A 16,596-nucleotide genomic window follows, 5' to 3' on the forward strand; every position below is an offset into this window, starting at 1 on the left:
TGAATTCCTGTTGCACAGCTCCCTCTTGTTCACCACCTGGCCACTTCTCTACCCTGAGGTCCCTTAATTAACCTGTTCTTACTAGCCCTCCTTTTAGTCCTTCCCCAGCAGCCAGAGCATTACTTCTTCCACCCCAGGCTTCTGGGTTGCTTTTGCTAGCTTTCCCCATGACCCTGCCTGGAGCTTTCACAATGCTCTCGGCCTTCCCTCTCATCTCCATGCATGGGACTGTGGCAACCTCATCTGGCCTACTGGCTCCTCCTCTTCTCTTTTCCTTGTCCCCTTTTCCTCCATGCAACTGCTGAGCTGCTTATCTCACAGGTGATTGCTTTCAGGTCTGCTTCCTCTGCTCTGCATGGCTGTACAGCTGCCCCAAAACAGCATGCACTGCTGCTTTCATGCCTGCATGCACTGTTGCTTTCATGCCTGCATGCACTGATGGCTTTCACTGTTCTGGTCTCCTGCCACAGCAGCTACAAAACACACCTGAATCCTCAGACAAAACTCAGTTTTCTGAAACCTGCTGCCAGTGCTAGACTACAGTATATCAGTGGGGTTGATCCAACCTGTTTGCTGGCTCTTCTCCCAGATATCAGATGTTAAGGGGATTGAGGTTGAACCACTGACTTATTGGTGCAGGTCATCGACCTCTGCCTGTGTTTCTGCTCCCCTCTCTTCTTTCGATTCACAAATGGTCTTTCATATCAATCTGGTTACCTGTAGTCATTATGAAGATTCTCTATAATTAAGGCTACGATTTCGTCACAGAGGTCACGGCAGTCATGGATTCTGTGACTTTACCGGACCTCCATGACTTCTTCAGCTTCAGCTGTCAGCAGCTGGAGCCGTGGCAGGGGCTGGAGCCGGGGCTATGCTCCCCACATAGCCCCACAGTGGGGGCCGCCGCTGGGGCCATGCGCCCCTGCCCTGTGGTGGGGGATGCAGCTGGGGCTGTGAGCCTCGGCCCCAGCTTGTACAGTTATTTTTAGTAAAAGTCACAGGCTCCATTTACTAAAAATAATCGTGACAAATCTTAGCCTTATCTATAATACATGACATCCATCTCTCTCTCTTGATTTAATAATCCTGTAGTTTATTTTCTCTGAAGGAACACAGTAAAGTTTAAAAAATAAAACTTGTCTGAAAATTGTTTACCTACTACTTAAGATCATAACGAAGAAATTAGACAAAAATGCAGTAACAGTTCTTGGGTTGTTTTTTTTTTTTTTTCCTGTTTTGCTTCCTTTGTGCATTTGACAACACTTTGTATAGTCAGTTTCACTATTTCCTCTACAGAGTCAGGGTTTTTTCCATTTCTGTTTCTGTGAGTTTTTCATATAATGAAATTGGAGAAAATTCATTTACAACAGTATGAAAATGTAACTGTAGAAAAAATTTTCAGGGCAATTTGGGGCAATTAATAAACTTTTTGTTTAAAACTGACTAGACAAAGTTTATGTCGTCCCTTTACTTTTTCTGCTACTCCTGAGAGAGCCACTTTCTCTTCTGCAAAATAGCTGTCAAGTTCCTCTTAACTTTTCATTATAAGTGCTACACCAATGTGAAGTTGCTTCCTCAAAAGTTAACAGCTTTAAGTGAACATGTCCTGGTCTGCACAAACTCTACAACATTTTAATGGATTTTTTTTAAGAGAGAAAAAGATGATAAAGTAGTTAAAGCAAGGGCCGTGGAATCAAGAGATTTGGGTCCTATTGCTGACTTTGACAGACTTTCAGCAGACCTTGGTCAAGTCACTTAATCTCTCCATTTCACTTTCCACATATGTAAAAAATAAAGTCGCCACTGGAGTCAGTGAATAACCACCCCTGTGATATGACAGCGTATAATCATCTTTTGGAACCCTGACCTATGTCAAGTGTCTGGAGCCAGGAAATAAAAAATAATTACCATTATTCTGTGTGTCATTCCTTTATCACACTTAGCTATCCTATCGGTGCGCTGTGAAGCTAAATAAATTAGTGCCTTCGAGACTCTTGTATGGACACCATCACACCCAATGCAACAAGCAAAAAATGTTCAACAAAAACCAGAAGGCACTGCAGAGAGAGGTTTAACGGAAGCCCTATCTAAATCTTCACTCCAATATCATTACCATTATAGTACTAGTAGAAAGCAACGAGATTTCCATAAGATACATGGAACAGGTCTTTAAAAAAGGTCTTCACTCATAACTGTACAATTTAGCAAAAACTACACACCTTTCCAGGCCCTGGGTATCGTGCCAATGAAAGGGCATACACAGAAGTGTGTCACAGGAGGAATGAATTTTTTGAAAGATGATTGATAAAACAATGAAAAATTTAAATAATAAAAGGAACCAATAGGGCGTCATGTCAGTGCACAAGAGGAATAAACATTTGGGGTCACTCTTACTCAAGTCACTGTGCCTATGAATTACCAGAATCAGAACAATGAGAGTCTATATACCCAGTAATTCTATCCTCCCCAGAATTCTCTAGCTTACACATTATCGACAGTCAGCTAGTTTATATAATATCAAAAATAAGTTACAGGAGTGAAAACGCCCCCACCAACCACCATTAATTTAACTTTTTATTCTTTGTGTCTTCAATAGGTTTTAACCAGAGGAATTAAAATGTTTTGAGTTGTGTAAGAAAAATAATCATAATAAATGCACTGACAGGCTCATGCCATGGATGTCATACTTCAGCTGGAAGAATGTTTTTAAAGCCTATATCAGTTTCTGAAAATAAGGTGTTTTAGTGGAAATGGTGACAGATCATACAACAGCACAAAATATGTGGCATTATAACAACAGCATTGGACACTGCTTCCAAACAGTTAGCCTTTCATGATTTGAAGTTAATTATTACGTTTTGTTTAGAACAGTTTGGAGAGAGAGAGAGAGAGAGTACAGTTGTAGTAAAAACCATTCAAAAAGCAGATTCACAATGCAATCAAGTTCTCCCTTGATCAAAACATACAACTATATGAGAACTAGGTAATACAGCATACTTTCAAGTTTAATTTTATGTTATGCTACCTAGGAGCATCAAGAGATTGACAACACAAAGGAACAAAAGCATTATCTACAATGCTATTCTACACTTCATGGTCTTGTGTTCTCAAAATGCTAGTCCAACATGTCACTTCCTCTTATGTTTATTCCCATTTCAACTTCTAAATGTCATTCCTTTGAGGAGTAAAGCTCACAGACACTGAACTCAATTTCCTTCTGATCTATTAGGACAAGTCTAAATAATTTCCTCCACCATATTACAGGATGGATTGACTCAAGTCAAACCACACAATGAACACCATAAGAACAATGCATCTCACATACAGCCAAAATAGCTCATTACATGTCATTAGCTATGTAATGCTACAGCAAAGCACCCATTAAAAAAAATAACATACATTCTTAAAAAACAAGTGCACTGGTGGGCTTTTTGAAGTAAATTTTAATGTGACAGGAATGTAACTGAAAAAAATAAATCTTAATTGGAAGAAGCACGAGTGCTAGTTTAAAAAAACAAGGAGTCTGGTGGCAAGTTAAGACTAACAGATTTATTTGGACATAAGTTTTCATGGGTAAAAAACTCACTTCTTCAGATGCATGGAGTGAAAGTTACAGATGCAGGCATAAAGATACTGACACATGCAGTAATGAGCTGCCAAAATCTTAACAACCAGTTCTTTAACTGGTCTTCAGCGGCACTTCGGCGGCGGGTCCTTCACTCGCTCCGGGTCTTCGGCGGCACTGACCCAGAGCAAGTGAAGGACCTGCCACCGAAGTGCCGCTGAAGACTCGGAGCGCCGCCTGGTGAGTACAAGCCCCGCATGTTTTTTTAAGTGGTTTTTTTTTTTAAAGTCATCCCTGCCGGGGCCCCGTCGAAACTGTTCGAATCGGGCACCGCACTTCCTAAAGCCGGCCCTGCACATCGGGGTTGCAAAATTGTATCGGGGGCTGGGTAGGGAAGGCTGTGCCTCCCAAAACAGCCTGTCCCCCCCCATCCGACCCCCACCCATGTCCTGCCCCCAACTGCCCCCCTCAGAACCCGCAACCCAAATGTCCCCTGACAACTCCCTCCCGAGACCCTCCACCCTAACTGCCACCCCCAGGACCCCACCCCCTACCCAACTCGCCCCGCTCCCTGTCCCCTGACTGCCTGACTGCCTTCTCAAGGTCTGGGGTAGCATGTGCACCAGGGCCACGGCTGCAGCACATACTGCTGCAGAGGCAACGTGTAACTGTTGATAATTGGGGGGGGCACAATTTAAAGGTTCGGGGGTGGGGGCACGTAACTGCCCCATGCGTCACCTCTAGATTGAGAACAGAGGTTTTCAAACTGTGGGGCATGCCCCCAGGGGGGTGCGGAGAAACATTGGGGGGGGGGGGAAATGGTGACCCCAGGTGGCTCGAGCCAGCAATGCCAGACAGCTGGCCCGAGCCAAAGCTGTTGCCAAATGGAAGGCAGAAATCTAGGAGGGGAACACATGACCCCGCGTCCCTCCTCCCCCCCTCCAAAAAAACAAAGAAAACAAAACAAACAAACAAAAAACACTGCCTCTGGCTGCAGTGGTTCCTGGCAGTGCTGTAGCTTTTAATATAGCTCAGGGGTCTTAATATACGCCAGGCAGTGCTGTGGCCACAACTTAGACAAAAAGAACAGGCGAACTTGTGGCACCTTAGAGACTAACAAATTTATTTGAGCATAAGCTTTCGTGGGCCTCAGCCCACTTCATCGGATGCATGCAGTGGAAAATACAGTAGGAAGATATATATAAACAGAGAACATGAAACAATCCATTGTATATATCTTCCTACTGTATTTTCCACTGCATGCATCCGATGAAGTGGGCTGTAGCCCACGAAAGCTTATGCTCAAATAAATTTGTTAGTCTCTAAGGTGCCACAAGTACTCCTGTTCTTTTTGCGGATACAGACTAACACGGCTGCTACTCTGAAACAACGTAGACAGAGGCCCAAAACTGCCTGTGTTACACCAGGGAATGCTACAGCCCTCGGAGCAGCCCAGGTCTGAGAAGGCACAGAGCTGACTTAGCCCTGTTCCCTGCCCCCCAGTCACTGAGCTTAGAATTCTGTACTGAGCCTCTCACAGGTACAGCACAGAATCTCTCCCTCGGATCTTAACATTCTTTCATTACATGGCTTTAGACGTTATTCATCATATGTGGAGGTGCAGAAAATTTTGGACTCCATCACAGAACTTTTATCTAAAAGATTAAAGCAGTTCTGTGCATTAGGCCAATATTTAAATTCTGATCCTTTCAAGAGAACTTAAAAAAATAAAGTAGTTTTGTATTTTTTTAACTAAATAAAAATATGTTACAGTATTACTTGTAATTTAGGTGAACAAATGTATTTACTTGCAGTATATGATTACGATGCTTCAACACCTTTATTTGGCAGGTACGACTCCTATTTTGCAGATGTGAAAACTGAGACACAGAGGCCTAAATTTTCAAAAGTGATTTGTGATTTTTGATGTCCAACTTGAGGCAAATTAAAGTGCGTTGAAGGCACTCAGACCTGTTGGAAATCAACGCACATTACAGTGCTTAGAATTGGGCACTCAAAATCACTAATCACTTTCAAACTCTTAGGCCCAAATTTTTCAGTAATTTGAACAAAGTCACATAGCATTTCTGTAGCTGACTTGAGAACAGATCCTATTACTCCTTATTTAGGAGCACCAAGCCCTAGATCATACTCTGTAAATCATGCAGAAAAGGAAATCCCTAGAATTACTAATTCACCCCTAAAGGATATACTTAAAATTACACCCGACATGTTTCCCTAAATTACTTCCATCAAACCAATCAGTTCTAGTACAGTGTCTCTGTGGGCTATCTATGGTAGCCAGAAGGAAACATATTAAAGCTATCAAGAATATTCAGCCGGAAAAGCAAAATGAAGTAAAAAAAAAAAATCAGGACTGCAGTCCCTGCAACCAGGCCCTCTCATTCTTCTTGTTCTATTCAGTTGTGAGCCAAACAAATCACTAGAGGTGATTTCCAACAAACAATCCTGTAACAAAACGGCTACCCCCTTTAAGCAGCTAAAGACAATTAGTAATATGGGCAGGCTACTATTGGGAGGCATTTGGCAGACCTGAAGCATTCCTAGATCACGACTGCAATCTGAAGGAGTTAGACCAGTGGCTCTCAACGTTTCCAGACTACCGTACCCCATTCAGGAGTCTGATTTGTCTTGCATACCCCCAAGTTTCACTTCACTTAAAAACTACTTGCTTACAAAATCAAACATAAAAATACAGAAGTGTCACAGCACACTATTACTGAAAAACTGCTTACTTTCTCATTACTACCATATAATTATAAAATAAATCAACTGGAATAGAAATATTGTACATACATTTCACTGTATAATATATAGAGCAGTATAAACAAGTAATTGTATGAAATTTTAATTTGTACTGACTTCATGAGTGCTTTTCATGTAGCCTGTTGTAAAACTAGGCAAGTATCTAGATGAGTTGATGTACCCCCCCAGAAGAACTCTGCGTACCCACAGGGATATGCATACCCCTGGTTGAGAACCACTGAGTTAGACTAACTGATTATTTAATTAAGTACAAACCTTTATAAGAGGCACTTCATTGTTTCATTACAAAAAACACCCCCTCCATTACAATGCGGGGCTCTGAAGAAACCATAAGGCATAATACTGTAGCCAAAAAAAGAAAAAAAACTCTTTTTCACTTAGAAATGTATTCTCTCTCAAATATGTAGACTGCAACAGGGGGGCTTGCCTTTTAAGGGCTACAGGCCTGTGGCAGCATAGAGCAGGGCTTAAAAAACATCCCTGGCACCTAGTTGCTCAAAGACAAAATAAATTAAACTAGTAAAAAACGCCTGTAATATATATCTAATGCCACACCACCAAGACCTGAAGAAGTGCTCCGTGTAAGCTCAAAAGCTTGTCCTTTTCACCAACAGAAGTTGGTCCAATATAAGATATCACCTCACCCACCTTTTCTAATAAAATATTTCCGTTCTTTCCCCATCCCAAATCAATGTAACCCTCCTCATGCATTTCTTAGTGGGCTCTTCTTCACATTTGCGTGTTGCAACAACTGTCTGCTTAGCTCCCCTCCCTCTAACAAGATTCTCTTGGTAATCTGCTGCCCAGAGAAAGAGGAGATTGGCAGTGGCAGCAACATTCTCTTAGTTACGTCTGAGCTGTCTCCACCCAGTTCCTCCTCTAAACCCTCAACTTTGTACTGAAACAGAGTGAGAGCATGAGTTAGAAGAGCTGCATAGTAGACAAGGACCCTGTCTGTCCAGGAGCAGAGGGGATAGCTGTGGGAAGGAGGCAGCATTTGAAAAATTCATCAGCCTTCTGCTATACAGAGTTGGATATAAAGTGGGACACCACCACCCTGTTAAGAAGCCCTGCTGCCATCCCCAGATCTTGGGAGGAGGAGGAAGATGCTATCTTTCACACCATTTGATAGCTACATCTTTCATATTAGATTTGGTTTAGGCAGTGTTTCATTAATTTGAAGCTATATCCTTCTAGCTACTGGAAGAGAGAAAACAACTTTCTATTTTCTTCTCTTTCCACCAAAGCTTCTGGGGTGCTGGAGTGGGGGGCGAGAGAAGAGTGATCTCTGCTACTCTACCCATCTCCTAGCATCCTTTTTAGTATCCTTAAAAAAAATTTAAAAAATCACACTGTCTCAAAACAGCTTCTGTTTGGGAAAGAATGGGGGGAAAAAAGATACATTCAGGACTGAAGTTTGCTAACAGCATTGCACGGGAGCACTAGATATGCTTCTAGCTGTCAGTCTGATAAGCTTTAGTAATCCACCCATGTAGCTTTTCTTAATTAAAATAAATCTAGACAAGATCTCTTTAGAAGGAAAGCAGCTGTGCTTTTGTAAATGGAAACGAAAATGGAAATTGACATACTGAATACATCTGTATGCCAATCAAGGAAAGATTTTTGTTATCTTCCCAACATTATTGGTAGCCTTTCACAACTGTATACATGCTGTGCTTTAACACTAAAAACAATGAAAGCTTACATTCCGTTATTTTAATTTTTTGTGAACAAAGCACACCAGTTTAACCAAAGTCTATACTTTGATATACTGTACCTTTTCTGGTGGTTCTAATTGTCTCAGAAAACAGTAAAGGGCTTCCATTGGAAACTTCATCCATCGGCTTCTCTGGTGGTTTGTTGGCAATACTTTCTTTCTTCATGTCCTTCTTTATTTCCTGTATGGGAGGAAAACGGAAAGACAGCTTAAAAGATGTCTCACAGAATACTCTTAAGTCTCAAGTGTCCAGTACCGGAAAAAGTCATAGATGTGAACTGTGATAAGTCCCAAAGGCTCAAAGTCTGACAGCTAGACTCACCCATGTGTTTTTATATTTCACAATAATTTGGGTTATTCTTACTCTTCTCTGCAGAAAGCAGAGTGTTACACTTTTACCATTGTACAGTTATGGCAGTGACAGGCTATTGGCACTCCAGTACATGGAACAACTTGACACATTTTTGAACTATCATATTTAATATCTATCTATCATATTTAAATGGCTTCCAAACACTTTTGTTTAATTGAAGTTAATTTAAAAAAAACCACCCAGTGGGGAACTCAAGATTGTGTCAGATAAAATCTTTAAACTGCCTCTCCCTTCTCACAAGAAGAATATTTCAATTCAAACTGCTATAGTATATACCCAATGTGTGTACAGCCACAATGTAATAAATAATATTTCTTCCCCAACTCCTAGACATATTTATACGTGATAATGCCATAATGAAAACCAAGCAATATTCAGGCTAATAGATTATCAAAATTTTCCCCAATCAGTGTTTTAAAAGGGTTAATCTCACCAATTTAATCACATTTTTGTCTGTAAAATGTCTGCCTTCTATTTTACCAGCAACACCTAAAATTACTATAGCAGAACGATTACTGAAAAATATTTTTCACCATTGTTCTAACATGAATACTTGTGCATTTGACAACGTAGCACAGAGTCAGCTACATGGTGACTGGTTACCCTTGTAAAGACAGTTAAGTCAAGTCAGTTTGTCGTGTTGTTTCTGTAGGCATTTCAACACAAGAAGGGGATATGAAAACATTTTTTTTAAATAGGAAAATCTGACTAGCACTATAAATATTGTAAGGGGCACCCAGGGCATGTATCAGCTACTACTGATAACATATTTTGCAACTGACTACCTTTTAAGAAGACCGTCTCTTTAGCAGTGGATGGGGGAAAAACAGTGGAGTGAACTTTCATCATACCGCTCACTCCCTCCCTCATCACTGAGCCAAAGGGAAAGGTTTTCCCAATAGTTCACAGTTAATTCTCATTAAACAAATATTTACAGAACATATGCAGGAGCACCATTTCACAAACCTTTCATGCAGACCTTAAAATACAACCTACTCTCAGTTCTTATTTGGCCTCATCACTGTAATATCTGAACACCACATAATCTTTAACAATCTTCACTACATCCGTCTGAAATCGCACAGGAAGTCTGTAATGGAGGAGAAAATTGAACCTGGGTCTCCTAAATTCCAGGCTAGAGCCCCACCCTCTGACTCACTCATCTTTAACTTTTTTGTTCTAAATTCTAACAAACATCTAAACTTACATTTTATTTCTACAATTTCAGACCCTGAAATGTCTCAGCAGTAATATTGTGAATCCTCTTGATATTTTTCTAAAGGTTTTTATTAAAGGTAGCCACCCAAACAGTACTGCTTAACCAAGCATTGTGTTATTATTTGTATGAACCTGAGCTGTCTGCCACTTCTCCAAAATGCATTCACGTAGGATGCAATTAATGCACAGATGTCAGAAATTGGAAGTTGTATAATGCTGCACCTTTAAGGAGTGAACATGTCTGTGATTGAGCTTCCCAAGCAGTGCATAGCATCATATCCCTATGCTTAGTATGCATGATCCAGAAAGTATACGCCAAAAATGATGCATGCATTTAAAAAGGTAACAATAGTTTTTAAAAATAGACTAGTCCAGTACATGGATTGTTACAAGAGTATATTTTTAATATCTTAAAATGGAAGGAAAGAATGAACTTGTTCATTCTAAAAAGTCTGGAGTTCCCAAACTCAGTTTGCTACTCTAAGTGACAGACTGTTTGCCAGAATATCAAATGGATACTGACAATTTAAGTGGAAGGAGCTGGTATGTCAAAACTTTAGTCTTCTTCAAGCATTACCTCAGAGATCCTGCCTTATTGCCAGAGGTAGTTTCCTATGCACATTGCCAAGTGGATTTTTCAAAACCTCATGTCAATATGAAACTCAACGTTCAACTAACAAGAGCCAGAAAATTAACTTCTACAGTTACCAGTGGCAAATAGGACACTTTTTCCTTGTTGAATATGTCTCATGGGAAAAGTAATAAGCCAGCAATTTCTGCAGAATATGATTTTCAATACAAAAAATTAAATTCACAGCTCTAAAAAGCAAGCCTTCTGATGTGAATGAGCGAAGTGCAGCCTTCCAGAGTCTGTAGACACAACTCTAGTGCTTCTGCTCCAGTTTACAGCTTTTCCCAAAAGCACCACTGTTCAATTTACCAAACACGGGGAGCCGGAGGAAAGAGTGTGCCACAAGCTGGATTTTAAAGGGAATTCGGCTCTACCTCACCAGTGAGGGATTAGCTACCTACCCCTCAAACACACACCCAGCTGATCTTGATGGGCTGGGCCAACTATCAGATCCAGGTGGAAGGAGTTAGGAGCTTTCCAAAAAAGTCTGGGGAGGCAATAAACTTATCAAACGTCTCCTACTCAGAGGCTGACAAAGATGCAGCCCCATCCCACTTCCAGAGAACAAGGATGGCGGCATCCTCATGCCCATCACCTGTAGGTTGGAGTGGGGGCTGGAACTCTCACCAGCATTTCCCCTGGACCTCATGGGCCGGGCTCTTCTCCCTTTCATTGTTCATATTAGCCTTTGTCTAAGACTCCACCCCATCCCACTCCACTATCTGTAGATTTTAATAGCTATCACCCCACAGCTAATTAAGATTGGGGGTGGTTGTCTCTCCCCCAAACTCCTACTGATGTCAGGGGGCACCAAATTCTGATTTATGCAGGGTCCTGTACCACAAGAGGCTGGTCTTGATTAACCACGTTAGGGCCAGGGCCGGCTCCAGACCCCAGCGCGGCAAGCACGCGCGTGGGGCGGCAGTTGTCCTCAGGGGCGGCAGATTGGGCCGGCGGACCTGCCGCAGTCACGCCTGTGGGAGGTCCACCGGAGCCCCGGGACGACCGGACGTCCCGCAGGCATGACTGCAGACGGTTCGCTGGTCCCGCGGCTCGGCTGGACCTGCCGCAGGCATGACTGCGGCAGCTTAACCGGAGCCGCCGGACCAGCCAACCGTCCGCAGCTGCGGGAGGTCCAGCCGAGCCGCGCGACTAGCGGACCCTCACCAGTCAAGCCAGCGGAAGGTCCACTGCTCCCGGGGCTCCGGGGCATCTCCTGCGCATGACTGCTTGGGGCGGCCGAATATGTAGAGCCGGCCCTGGTTAGGGCAAGCCACAGCTGGCTCCGAATCCTTGAAATGCTTGTGGAGATCTCCAGGAGACAACAGATATCATAGCTGATAGGGCGTCTTCCATAAAGTTTTATTGAGTCAAACTAATGGAAAAGGGACTATGGAAGAGATGAATGGCATTCTCTCACACACTATACATATATTTTTTAAAACTGTTTTCTTGGCATCACATGAATAAAAATGGCATTTTCATGTCTCATACCAATAATATATTCACTACTTCTTGAGTCTGTGATTCTAAGGACTCCAGCAACGATGTCCAGAACGTAAGAGAAAGAAGTCTCTTATTCTGAAAGTTGAATGCTTCCAGATTACATCTATTTCAGACACTTTCCAGAAGAAAATCAATCATTCTCCAGCTTCCTAGAGCAAATCTCTCATTAACCCTCCTAAGAGGCTTTTCCCTTATCAACTACCATACCAACCTGCCAGCTTGCACTCCAAATTTCATCAGACTAGTGATCCTTCTTGCTGTCTGGCAATCTGCTTTATGGCCTTGAGTGTCATAAAATAACCCTTGAATTTCCCCCGGCCTAAGGCCTTGATCTTGAGAAACCGATGCAGATGCTTAACCTTTAAGCACATGATCAATGCTACCGAACTCAAAGTTATGCACATAAATCTGCAGAATTGAGGCCACAGTTTGCAACCTCACCTCTCTGCATTGCTCCTGGTAGTCGTGCCAACTGTCCAGTCTCTCTATTTCTATCAAATCCATCTCGAATGGTCAACACTGGCCATACCAGATCTAACCTTACAGACCTTGGTGTAATTAAATGTTTCTTAATTCTTCCCCTAACTATAGTGTATCAGCCCACTCTTTCTTTCACTCTATTCTTTTTCATTAACCTAGACAAGAGACCCACACTGGCTTTCTAGTTTGCTTTCTCTCCTCCTCACCTCACTGGACTTGGTTCAGCATCCCATGTTACTTCTGCTCCTCAAGCCTTTTTTACATACTATATGCAAACAACAACATGAAATTAGAGTCCCAGTCCTGCTTGGATGGAGTTGCAGATTACCCAGAGACTGAACATAGAAAATGTAGGAAAATCTCTAAAATGGAACTGGAGAACAGTGAAGGTACAAGACAATTATTTCTAAAAACTTTCCAAAAAGGCTTAAAAGTAAGACCCAAAATTCAGAAATACACTGGGCTGAGATTCTCTGCTGCACATCTAAGAGACTCAGCACAGAACATGCAGCCTAGGAGGAGGGGAGGCGATGGTGACTTTGAGCCACCTATGCACCCTCTTTATCCTGGACTGCTGCATCCAGGGGTTGGATTAGTTCTTGGCATAACAGACAGACCTAAGGGCCTTTGTAAATTATGACAGCCTTAATGGGCTGCATTGCTTCCCGAAATCTATGCAGCACTCCTGCTTCACCCCTAACATGCTGCTTCTTCCCTCAGTCCTGTCCCTTTGTCAGGGCTTATGGGAGTCCTCAGAGAGCAGCCTTACAGCTGTCCTCCACAATGTCAATACTAAGGAAATTCTCCCCCTGCTGGAACCAGGGTTGTAGGACCCCCTGTATCCGCTCCAGCCCTTTTACCTGGTGTAAGAGGGCTGGAGTGGGGATGAGGCTCTTACCCTACAACTTGGCAGTCTGTCTCAAATAATTGCATTGATGCTTGTGATAAAATAATGCAGACAGAGGCATCAAACTCTGGCCAAGAAGTTCTAGTTTGCATGGTTATCATAGTCTACTCTGGCTCATAATGAAGAGCGCATTGAAAATGTCTGTCCTGGATCATTGAGCTATGAGACAATTGCAACTGTTCCAAAAGCAGGAACTAGCTACACCATTGCTCAAACCATAACATTTAGAATCATATCTGTACACCACACGCTCATCCCAGAGATCACTCTTCAGCATAGGCATAGAGCACGAGCCTGTGCATGAGAAGGAATGGCAGGTCTGGGAATGGAGAAATCTTCAGTTTTTAAAACATTAAACCCCACTTTTAACATATCTTTCCTAGTGGAGCGCAAGGGACCATTTCTGGCATTCCTAGCTATCTTAAATGTATACTGGTACCCATCACTGTGGCCTGAGAAGAGGTTTTCAAAGACAGCAAGGGGAGTTAGACACGACCTCTCAATGAAAGTCAATGGCAGCCAGGTGCCTAACTCCCTTGCTGTCTTTGAAGAGCTCCCTGTGTGCACCTTGTAAACTTCAGGAACAGAAGAGTTTAAGATGTGGGAGGCATAGAAACCAAGAAATCCATTGTAATCCAGAAAGTACGGTTTCTTGAGGAAGGACCCTTCATAGTGAGGTTTTCTGGTGGGAGGAGGAAGAGCTGGAAAAGACCAGATACTTTACCATATTATAACTTCAAAATACTGGACCATGCATTAAATGTTAGGATGCAGACCTGGTCCATCATGCTTGGGAACACCCCACAGGAGTTCAGCGAGCCTATTCCAAGAGAACCAATTTCTCCTGTCTGGGTCTCTTGCACTGGCTACCTAGTACCATTTTCAACATGGCAACTAGCCCTTTCCATACTATCCCGGGTCTACACCAGCATCCAGGCCGACATAGTGCTGCCCATCAAACTGTCCCTCGGCAGGACTGGGGAAGATGGGTAGATGCCACTGAGCTGCATTTGTGGAGTCCTGAACTTTTTTCAAAAGTGCACACCCCACTCACACTTTCGCAAGGAGCCCCACAGTGCCCCAGATAATGAGGAAAAGCCATGCTGGGAGAACTAACATGCACAGAATGTAGAACTCTCAAAAGGAGAGGCTTCAAACTCATAGCCCTTGTGTAGAAAGGACACCACTTGTTCCTTTAAGCTATTATGTAAGTACATTACTCAATGAATGTTCATCACCAAGGAGTTTCTGAAGAAATGAAATCTCAGATGTCAGTTGTCTGTAAGTAGAGGTGCAAAAGCTTTCAGAGTGAAATAGCTTTTGTAGTATTTCTAAACCAGTCGTTGGTACCACTCAATAGCTAATCACAAGGGCAGTCCCATGCTATACATTTCATAAGAGTCAGTGTTACAAATTTTGGGGGGCAGAGCTAGGAAAATATCTAAAATTTGAAAATGTCATGAGCAGCTCATTATAGTGGGGCTGTATCTTTGGATCCCTTTAACCAAATGACTCCATACTTCCACCAAAAACTCTAACTCAGACCCCACTGGGACATAATTTTCAAGACAATCTCCCTATGCATGTAGGATTTAGAGCAATTTGAACATTAGAAACAGTCTGTATTGGTGGGCAGCTTTATCTAAGGCAGTGGTTCTCAAACTTCCTTGCACCGCAACCCCCTTTTGACAGCAAAATTACTACATGACCCCAGGAGGGAGGACCGAAGCCTGAGCCCGCCCAAGCCGCATCACCCCAGGTGGCGGTGGGGGACCAAGGGCTTCAGCCCCAGGCAGTGGGCCCTCAGGCATCGGCCCTGCATGGTGGGGCTCAGGCTTCGGCCCTGGGCTCCAGCAAGTCTAAGCCAGGCCTGGTGACCCCATTAAAACAGGGTCACGAACTACTTTAGGGTCCCAACCCACAGTTTGAGATTCGCTGATCTAAGGAACACATGAACCAAATGACCCCAAACTAGCACCACAAAACTCTGCCCTAGGCACCGATGAGACACAGCACTTTTCAAAACAACCTGGCGTATGCATGTGGGGTTTAGAGCACTTGAACTATCAGCTCTTAAATCAGCAGCTTAATCTCAGGGCAAAGCTTCCAAAAGAAGCCCTTTTAGAAAGTCAGCAGGGAGTAATGTCCACAACACACATTCTCAGCAAGCTATGGAGAGCAGGACTCATACTCACAGTACCTGAGTACTGCTTGGATTCAATTACCTCACCATATTATCCTGAGTCACCCAGTTACTCTGATGCCAGGCTGGCTGCAAACACCCTGGCTTACAACAAAGCTCCAGTCAAACTGAGCATGTACAAATGACTTTCTCTGGTTCATCAGTTTGGATCAAGTCACACCGGAGATTCATTTTTATCCTAAATAACTTTTAAAATATTGCTTCACCAAAGAGGCAGTGGATTCAGGATAAAAACTTAGAGGGTGATATTGGTATGGGGCAAATCCGAGCCATAGTTTGAACTGCAGGTATGTGCTAAAATAATTACATGAATGATCACTTTTTGATGACAATTTTAAGGGGTCTGTAGCTAAGAAATCCCTTGCCTGAATGACTCCCAAATTTGAACCCTTAATCCTATCCCAGACCTCCATGAGTCAAAGCAATTTTCAAGACACCACCAGTAAGCCCGTGGATTTTAGAACACTGAAAAATTGGCTGTTAAACAGCAAGTTAATCTCCACCTTCATTATAGTGGGCTACCATTCCCATAGGGTGACTATATTTCCCAAAGGGAAAACAGGACACCACGCAGGGCTGGCCCGAGGCCCCCTCTATGCAGGGCTGGCCCCAGCTGCTCGCCTGAGCGCTCCCCCCCGACTGTCACTGATCACTCAAACCCTGCCAGCCCCCTGCTCGAGGCTGTTGCTGGTCACTGAAACCCTGCCAGCCCCCCACGCCCTGGAACCCTTCTTTCCCCATCCCCCCCCACCCCCCTCAGCCCAACTTCCCCCCTGCACAGGGCTGGCATCTCTGCTCACCCCCTGCAAGTTCCTCTGCACCACACCCAACTTTTTTGACAAAAGTGGACATTTGTCACATGACAAATGCCCTTTTTCCAAAAAGTCAGGACAGCTGGGTCAGGGCTTAAAAAAGGGACTGTCTTGGCCAAAACGGGCTGTATGGTCACCCTACCCATATAAAAAAACCAAAAGTTAGTATATAAAGCTTCAAGACTATCCTATTTGACAGGTGTGTCAACATGTAAGAGGATTTAAGCAAAAAAACCAACCAACCAACCAAACCAACCCTTCTTGAATGCAGTCTTTCATCTTTTCTTAATCTTGTAAGAATGATTAATTACAGTAGAATCTCAGAGTTACAAACATCTGGGGAATGGAGGTTGTTCGTAACCCTGAAATGTTTGTAACTCTGAACAAAATGTTATGG

General features: G+C 43.1%; 1 protein-coding gene across 8 annotated transcripts in view; it reads right to left on the reverse strand.

The window, feature by feature from the left end:
• Positions 1 to 16,596, reverse strand: part of SH3KBP1 (SH3 domain containing kinase binding protein 1) — a 326,940-nt gene that overhangs the window by 208,923 nt on the left and 101,421 nt on the right. For all 8 annotated transcript variants that reach the window (XM_039529107.1, XM_039529074.1, XM_039529083.1 and 5 more), the window contains one exon: positions 8,130 to 8,250. In XM_039529107.1, coding sequence (XP_039385041.1) covers positions 8,130 to 8,235 — 106 coding nt within the window. In that variant the 5' untranslated portion in view covers positions 8,236 to 8,250. The remainder of the gene's footprint in view (positions 1 to 8,129; positions 8,251 to 16,596) is intronic.

Source organism: Mauremys reevesii, linkage group 1, assembly GCF_016161935.1.
Source record: "Mauremys reevesii isolate NIE-2019 linkage group 1, ASM1616193v1, whole genome shotgun sequence".
Classification (NCBI taxonomy): Eukaryota; Metazoa; Chordata; order Testudines; family Geoemydidae; genus Mauremys; species Mauremys reevesii.